The sequence below is a fragment of the Gobius niger genome (genome assembly GCF_951799975.1).
Source record: "Gobius niger genome assembly, chromosome: 10".
Lineage (NCBI taxonomy): Eukaryota > Metazoa > Chordata > Actinopteri > Gobiiformes > Gobiidae > Gobius > Gobius niger.
In genome coordinates, this window is record NC_136861.1 from 26,537,111 (window position 1) to 26,546,024 (window position 8,914).

General features: G+C 39.9%; 1 protein-coding gene across 1 annotated transcript; it reads left to right on the forward strand.

Annotated features, from left to right (window-relative positions):
• Positions 1–3,471: 3,471 nt before the first annotated feature.
• Positions 3,472–7,991, forward strand: polr2f (RNA polymerase II, I and III subunit F). Its single transcript, XM_079565064.1, has 5 exons — positions 3,472–3,607; positions 3,764–3,833; positions 5,018–5,148; positions 7,288–7,359; positions 7,825–7,991. The coding sequence occupies exons 1-5, from the start codon at positions 3,588–3,590 to the stop codon at positions 7,913–7,915; spliced, it is 384 nt and encodes a 127-aa protein (XP_079421190.1). The 5' UTR covers positions 3,472–3,587; the 3' UTR covers positions 7,916–7,991.
• Positions 7,992–8,914: the final 923 nt, after the last annotated feature.

Here is an 8,914-nt window from a genome sequence, read left to right on the forward strand (position 1 = left end):
GCAGGATGGATGCAGAGCCCTGTGAAAAGAGATCTGTTTTATATCTGCGTTGCAATGGAGGCACAGGTTGTCAATATACAAGACCGTTAATTTAATGTATTCAACACTAATGTCCTTCTTGCGTATTTCCACCTTTCTCACAAGCCAGGCAGCTGTAATCATGTCAATGCTACACCACCCAAGACCATCTGATGAAGGCCGGGAAACATGTGCGGTCACCTTTCCACAGCAATTCCAGTACTTTAACTTTTGCCTTTTGTTTTTAAGTCATTCTTCTTTTAAACTCATTTCATCAACAACTTTTGATAAAGACTTAGTCATTCAGAGCTATACTAGTAATTTTATGCTTAATAAGAAAATAAAATCCAAACTGACCTGTTAAAAGGAAGACTGTTTTCATGATGGCTTGATTGTTCTTCCAATATTTGTCAGCAAAAACAAACATTGATGAAACACTACCTTTAAAACTTTACTAAATACCTTAAGATTTGCATTAGAAAGTCTTTACCTTCATGGCAAGAAAGACTGTCTCTGTCAGGCTTGTTGTAAGGCGTATTTTATTGTCCCCGTAGGGAAATGTGTAATAGGCCAAACTGAGCTAAACTAATATGCATGTGATTTACGTGTTCCGGGCAGGCCTTGTTCTGAACATGTAAATCCACACGACTGATGTTTGGGCAAACACGAACCATTAAGCCATTGTTGTCCCTGGCTTATCCCACAAGATTATTCCCCATGTTTCTCATCCTAATCAGGTTGGATCTTGCTTGGCCTCGAAGAAGAGTATGTATGAGTCCGATGATCAGATTCATTCAAAGAGAGCGCTGACTTAGATTTGAACTTTATAGGAAAGCAGGGCGAAGTTATTCTAATTTTCTCTCAGTGAACCTTTTACCAGTCTGCAAGCATCATTTTCCAACTTTAACCAAAGTGGTTTATCCTCAGGTTTGGAAATCAGCTGCTATAATCCCAATTAAGAATGGAGATAGTTTATCAGTCTGCAATTACAGGCCAATCAGCATCGTGCCGACAGTGTCTAAGGGCGTTTTCACACAGGCTCGTAGTTAGGTCGACTTTAAGGGACCTTCGGCCCGACAGCGGCACTTTAGGGTCAGTGTGAATCTGAGTGCTCTATTTTATGTTTCACTACATTTTATGACTGTAAAATATATATATATATATTGATTATGTTTTTAGGGAGACTATGTAAACCTGTCCAGGGACAACAGATGAAAAATAGTCTTCTTGGCTAATTCTTGTGCATTTACAGAAATGTTCACTGTGCAATGTCCCTGTCAAATAAAATAAATGCATAAATAATATATAATAATAAATAATAGGCTATATAATATAAAAAGCATTTTTTTCTCACTGTGTGACATGAAGCCAGAATTAACTTTTACTTTTTTAGGACAATAAGAATTGACTCCAGCACGCCAAAATAAAAGCACACATCTCATGTCATGGATTAGTTTAGTAGGTACTTGCAACATTACAATAATATAATTAAATAGACACATTTTAAGTGTTCTGTCTGTTAATGGTTAGGCAGAAATAAAGTTGAACTAATGACTGCTGAAAGATGGTGCTTTTATTTTGGCGTGCTGGATCAAAACAGGAAGTCCCTTCTTGGGAGGCGTTGTTATGATTTGAAGTTATGCACAATCAACAACAAAAAAATGTATTTGCTAAATGCCAAAAGAATACGAGCGATCGCTGTTATTGTTTACTTCCGCAATTTTCGCCGGATGTTTTGGTGAATGGCAACAACTGATGCATCCAGGCCTGTAACACCGTCTTATAAAATGATAGATCTGTTACAGCGCAAAAGAAGCAATGCACTGTTTATGAATCCTTGTTTTTTGCCGATCATAGTATTCTCATCATTTGTTTAAAACATAAAATGCCTACCACGGCCCCCGGATGTGGCAACATCGCGATCGCTCGTATAAGGGACAAAATTGTCTATGGCTTTATATTACTTTTTACATTTCATTAATATTTAGTAGCATTGCCTTAAACTGTATAACTTTGTTCAAACATTTTGGATTTCCTTCCACAAGCTTCTCACAATAGTTGGCAGGAATTTTGGTCCATTCCTCCAAACAGAACTGGTGTAACTGAGACACATTTGTAGCCCACCTTGCGTGCACATGCCTTTTCAGCTTTGTCCATACATTTTCAACTGGATTGAGATCAGGACTTTGTGATGGCAACTTCAAAACATTGACTTTGTTATCCTTACGCCACTTTGTAACCAGTTTGGCCACATGCTTTGGGTCATTGTCCATTTGGAAGACCCATCTGCGCCCAGGCTTTATCTTCTTGGCTGATGTCTTGATGCTCCAATATTTCCACATAGTGTTCTTTCTTCATGATGTCATCTATTTTGTGAAGTGCATCAGTCCCTCCCGCAGCAAAACAATCCCACAGCATGAAGCTGCCACCGCTGTATTTCACAGTTGGGATGGTGTTCTCAGGCTTGCAAGATTCCCCCTTTTTCCTCCAAACGTGACAATCGTCATCATGGCCAAACAAAAATCATTTCATTTTTGTCAGACCACAGACCAAAGAAGAAGCTCGGGTCCTCTACCAGAGGCCTGGGAGCTTGAGGGTTCTGCGCAGTATCTTTGCAGTTCCTAGAACTGCACTTTTCTGGACCGAGATGTCTGATGTATTTCCTGGGATCTGCTGGAGCCACTCCTCCAGTTTGGGGGTCACTGCCCCGAGTGCCCCAACGACCACGGGCACCACTGATGCCTTCACCCTCCAGGTTTTCTCCAGCTCTTCTCTGAGCCCCTGGTATTTCTCTAGTTTCTCGTGTTCCTTTTTCCTGATGTTGAAGTCGCTTGGTATTGCTATGTCGATCACAACGGCTCCTCTGCTCTTTGTCCACCACCACAATGTCCGGTTCGTTCGCCATTACCATTTTGTGTCTGTATCTGAAAGTCCCACAGGATCTTGGCTCGGCCACTCTCTACCACCTTTGGAGGTGTTTCCTTGGGGTTTCCAGCCCATACTCTGCCCAGATGTTCCTGTAGTGTACACTATGTCAGGCACTTGGTTATGTCACTCCATGTAAGCTTTCCCTGCGGCTGCCAGCATCTTACACTCGGCAGTTATGTGCTGGATTGGCTCATTGGCCTCATTGCACAGTCTACACCCAGCTGGTGTAGAATCTGGGCCTCTATTGCTCAAGGCCATAATATATTTGTATATATTAATAATAATAATAATAATAATAGTTATTATTATTATTATTATTATTATTATTATTATTATTATTATTATTATTATTATTATTATTATTATTACTAATTATTATTATTGTTACTATTATTATTAATAATAATAATAAGATTTATATTATTATATTTGTCCACGTAGTGGCAGCGAACACTGATTTTGAGGAGTTTCTCCTCCTGGCCGCTGGGCGGCAGCACAGCGCTGAACGTGCCGAGTCTGCCGGAAACCAAAAACGTTTATGGAAGTCGGCCCGCGCTCTTCGTCATGCGGCTTTATTGACAAAACGTTTACTGAATATTCGTCTAATTTTATTTATAAGGACATACACGTGGAAGGCAAACATGTCCGATAACGAAGACAAGTGAGTAGCCTACATATCTGATCCCTCCACGTGTGTGCGTGTGGAGGATTAAACACGAGTGCGCATTGGGGTTAACACCGGGCCGACTGTTTCAGCATTCACTTACACGATACATGCTGAGTTTACATTTGTAAGATATATATTTTCAATTTGCAGTTTTGATGATGGGGACTTTGATGACGCCGAGGAGGACGAGGGGTTAGACGACTTGGAAAATGCTGAAGACGTAAGATTAACATTACATTATTAATACAAAATCATTATTTTCCATAACCAATATAAAGTGTTGCATTGTTTGATGAGAAGAGTCAGAGTCACATGTCCTAGGCCGTACTACTCTACATTCTGTATGTGGGTCTAGCCCAGGATTAGCAAAAGAGAAAAAGAAAATGTGTATTGCGGATGATCGGACGTGAGGGACGCGATTAATTTTTTTATGCAGGATGGCAGGGGAAGTGACGCCTCTGATTGGCAAGTCAAGCTAAGTGAATCCAAAGTAGCCATAAACCTAAACTTAACCCTAACATTAAGGATTAACTACCCCTAAAACTAACCCTAACCTTAAATAAACAGGCCACCATTTTTCCATAATGAAATATGTTCTTACCTGAGCTTAGACGAGTTCATGCGTACCTGTCTGGTCTCTGTGCGTGCTCATGGAAGAGTGTGGTCGCTTCCAACTTCACCCCTGTTTGGAGCTATAGGAATATGCTGGGAGAGGCCAAATGCTAACAACATCTTTGGTCGTTTTGCATGACTGAGCGCACACACAAAGACCAGAAAGGTACGTATCAACTTGTCTAAGCTCAGGTAAGAACAAATCTAATCTTAACCTCAATAACAAAAAGTAGACCACTCTTAACTTGAGGATAGTGGTGTCCACTAAAGGTGCCTTATTGAAATTCATTGAATTGAGCTAATCAGAGATGTCAGGTGACCCTAGCCAATCATAAAACAATCTTGTGCAAAGGACACACACAACCGAGCCACCCGTGATCAGTCGTGTGTATTGAGAGGATAAGATCGGCGTCATATAACTAGCTTTCACAATGGCGACTTACAGTAATCACGTGTGCATAATTTTTTTTGCATCATGGGGCACATGAATATTGTTTTCGTGTTTTACATTGTCTAACACCAGTCTGCTAAAAACTAGAAATGCTCGTTCCAGCCATTGATTGTAAATCACTAGATTGACCGCTCTAAATACATTTTTTTTTTAGGTTTTAATTTGCATTTGGTTGATTTTCTGATGGCACTGTATTGATTAATCCTTGAACCTACTAATCACGACACTTCAAACATGGATGTGGGTTTTTTTTCTGCAAAATCTATTCAGTAGAAGTCAAGTTTTCAAAGTGTCACATTGTTTCATTTCATAGATTAATAACATTCTGTCTCTGGGAACAGGAGGATCAGGAAAATGTACAAATCCTTCCGGCTGGAGAGGGCCAACAGGCCAACCAGAAGAGAATCACCACTCCATACATGACCAAGTATGAGCGAGCAAGAGTGCTCGGGACAAGAGCCCTGCAGATAGCGTGAGTTTTCTCAAATAATGAATGGATTACTTCAGCTTGTTTCATTGTTGCTGTGGTAACGGTCTATGAGCCTAACCAGGTCTGGAGCTGGCAACATGGTGGCCTCTTGTGCCTCACTGCAAGAAGAATAAAAATATGTACAATATGTTCCCCTCTGGGGCCAAGACTCCCCTGGAAATGAGATTCCTTATCTCAGTGAGACTTTCATGGTCTAACCATGAAAGTCTCACTGAGATAAGGAATCAAAGGTCAAATAAATAGATAAATATCAACACACTCACTAAAAATAAGCCTCTTTTTTATTGGGGTGCACCTGTGATCCTTTTTCAAGCTACCAAATATACATGTATTTATTTTTTTGCAGCTGAAAAAACATGCTTCTCTTACTTAGGGGTGGGCTATATGGCAAAGAAAAAAAAATATCACGATTTCATATTTACCACATTTAAGTTACATTCAGTTCAATTAGCATTATTTCAATTTTCCTGTAAAGCATATCAAAATGTCTTTACCTCCGAACCATTGGTGCAAAAAGACAATAGTTAACACTTCATACAAAGCAAGATCAAATACATATGCACACAATAGGGCCTGATAGGCGGATGAACCTGTTGTTCAGTCTGTTAGACCTATCACTAATCGAGACTCCTCTGTCTGCTCCCTACGAGTGATGAGTGTGGGGCCTCTGTAGAGTAGAGCTGGAATTTTTGCCTGGATTATCATTTTAGTCGGGCTTGCGTGATGACTTTTGCGGTAAATGAGCGGTCATGTGATGCGTTTCAATCAGTGCGAGAAAGATGCCAAATGGATGCTGAGGAGGTGAAACTAGCCTGTGGTGACTACGTTTTGGCGGAGCCAGCAACGAAAGCAAAGTCTGAGGTGTGGAAGAAAGACTCATTCTTGACAAAAGGAGGAAAAGCTGTGTGCCCGGGCCGTGAACACATTAAGGTCGGGCTGCAAACGGGTTCGGGCTTTAACAAAGCTGTCAATCAAAATGTACTTGTCGGGCTGGGGTTGAATTCTATCAGGCTCAGGGCATTTTGGGCCTGGCTTTTAAGGCCTGTTTCCATCTCTGCTGTACAGTATCCGATCTGTATGTTGTCTTTTAAAGGCAACTAAACTAAAGGGTTCTTCTAAACTGTGATTGCTTAAATCCCCCTGTCACTCACTCAAGTGTCAGTATCAGTATTAAATCAGGAGCTCTGCACCTCCTTCGCATCACAGCGCACACACCACTACACCCACACCATGTAAAAACATACATGGATCGCAAATGTTTGCAGCCAGTCAGAGTTTAGCTTTACAAAAGATTATGAAATGACAAACACCTGACTGACCTGCTCTGATGCAGCTGAAATCCTCATGAAATGTCCATGTTGTTTATTTAATAATCCAATAACTACAGGGAGCTGTCAGGTCTTTTTATATATATGTATGTTTAAAGCATGCACTGAACCAAAGCAGGGTTCACTACTGATGTGAACCCTGCTTTGGTTCAGCTGTACACCTGGGGGCATTTTGAAGTGTTGTGACATGCTGCATTTATGCCTTTTGTATGTACTGCCATATAAGGGCAGAGAACGTTCTGCTGAAGGACAGCTTCCTGTCTGTGTTTCTGTGTGTGTTCATCACCGCCATGGGAAACAAAAGAAATATTTGGCTAACAAATTGTTGTACCTTTTTCTGAGCGTTGCTTCATTTACACTGCTGCACCTTGCAGCTTTTTTCATTCTTTCTTTTCTTTATTTTTCGCTAACAAATCAATATTCATGTGGAAGGATAAACTTACAACATCACTGTTCTGATCTGAACTGTGATTTGACATAATATGTAATATACTGTACGTATGAATAATTTACAATGACCTTTTTACTTAAGATTAAGAAAGCATCAACATTTTTACAAGAGTTTGCAAAACAGAAAAAGATGCAGACTTTCATTCTTGTTTCTTCACGACCTGTGGCCGAGCATGTGCAGTGTTCTCAGAGTTTGCCAGCTGGACAATTGATGGGATTGCAGTTTTCCATTTTAAATCGGTTCTCTTCATTTGCATATAAATGTGTACTAACTGTTGCATATTTCTGGTGACCATTGCTGGGTAAACATGGCTCTAATCACTTGTTTGCTGGCTCATCACAGGATGTGTGCCCCGGTTATGGTGGAGTTGGAGGGAGAAACGGATCCCCTGCAAATTGCCATGAAAGAACTCAAGTGAGTAGACACCGGGCTCGCCTCTTTATGTTCCCTGTGTGTTCTATACAGAGATATTCAATTTCTTTACTGCTGCATAATAGTGTATGCTTCTATGGAGAGGACTTTCTGGACCCTTCACAGCGGGAGGGGTAGAGTTGCAAATAATCCAGAGGCAGAATTTGTTAGACTAAAACATTCAAAATGGTGACAGAATCAAGTCAAACTAGCATTTTGTACTTCTTTAACTTAAAAAAAAATATCCAAAGTTCTACTTGTACCAAAGGAAATGAAGATGGCACACAATTCAGAGTCTTGAGTTCATAATAAGTAAATTGAGTTACATAGTAAGCAAAAATCATCAGGAGAAGTATTTCTGCATTAAATACATGGACAAAGTCAGGCATTCAAGCTATGCTGGGTGTCAGTGGGTGTGGAATGATGTACAATAATGAAGAATATTCTACTTTCTCTTTTTTTCTACAGGAGCAGAAAGATTCCGATCATCATCCGCAGGTATCTTCCCGATGGCAGTTATGAAGACTGGGGTTGTGATGAACTTATTATTACGGACTGAACATTTTTTCTGACTTGTGTAATACGATCTTTACATAATTGGTTATTTGGCAAAGGGCTGCAATTTGTATGGTATGGGGAAAAGAACAGTAGACTCATGAACAAGACCTTTTTCATAGATGTGCTACTAATTATTATTTAGAAACGCTGCGTTACCTTCTCATTCTATGCCAGTTGTAAATGGATGTTTTTTATGTGTAAAACCTAAAATAATCACAAGGGGGCAGTATCACACAAGTTCTTTATGTTGGTTTTGAATTATGTTGTGTGATTTTTACTGTTTGCTGTTAAGAATAAACTTTTGTATGAAAACTTGATCCTTAATATTGTCAAATACATTCTATACTAACACGTATTATATTACGGGAAAAAAATGCATATGATTGTTATGCTCACCATTTATATTATATTATATTGTTGTATAATAATATATTCTAACAGTGCTCTTGGACCCTAGAATTAGCTTTCCTTTTGAGCAACTTTGCTGCTTTTAAAAAAAATGAGGTCTTGATATTCTTCCTCAACCCCCGTCCACCCAGATACAGGCACGCACATCACATCCGAACAGTCGCCGTATTGTTTAGGAAAACTGGGTTGCCGCTCAGACAGTAGGACTCCAGCAATACAGGACCTCCAGCATTGTTGGCACCATTATACAGTACAACATATTGAAATACCAAAGACAAGGCAATGTAATAAGTCAGAAAATACACTAAAGACTGAATTGGTGTGTCTAAGTTGTCCTTAAACTTTTCATACATCACTAAAAAATATTTAAGCTACCAAGTGCAGCTACTTCACTCAAGTATAAATGAAATCACAGAGCATCACCGAGTTTGAGAACAGCTGTAATAGAGTTTGGCTGCTCTTTGTTCATATGTGCACAAGACACAAAATGAGTGCCATGCTTGTATCTGTTATTTTGACTTGGGTGTAATAGGAACTAATCCAGAGGCACTCTAATGTGTGGGACCTTTGATTGCAGGAGACAGTGCCGCAG

What these genes read in the sequence shown, in the direction of transcription:
- polr2f (XM_079565064.1), top strand. Translation starts at nt 3,588, where the DNA reads ATGTCCGATAACGAAGACAA. An exon ending in ACTTGGAAAATGCTGAAGAC is followed by an intron (nt 3,834 to 5,017) that starts GTAAGATTAACA and finishes CTCTGGGAACAG; the next exon opens with GAGGATCAGGAAAATGTACA. An exon ending in ACAAGAGCCCTGCAGATAGC is followed by an intron (nt 5,149 to 7,287) that starts GTGAGTTTTCTC and finishes GGCTCATCACAG; the next exon opens with GATGTGTGCCCCGGTTATGG.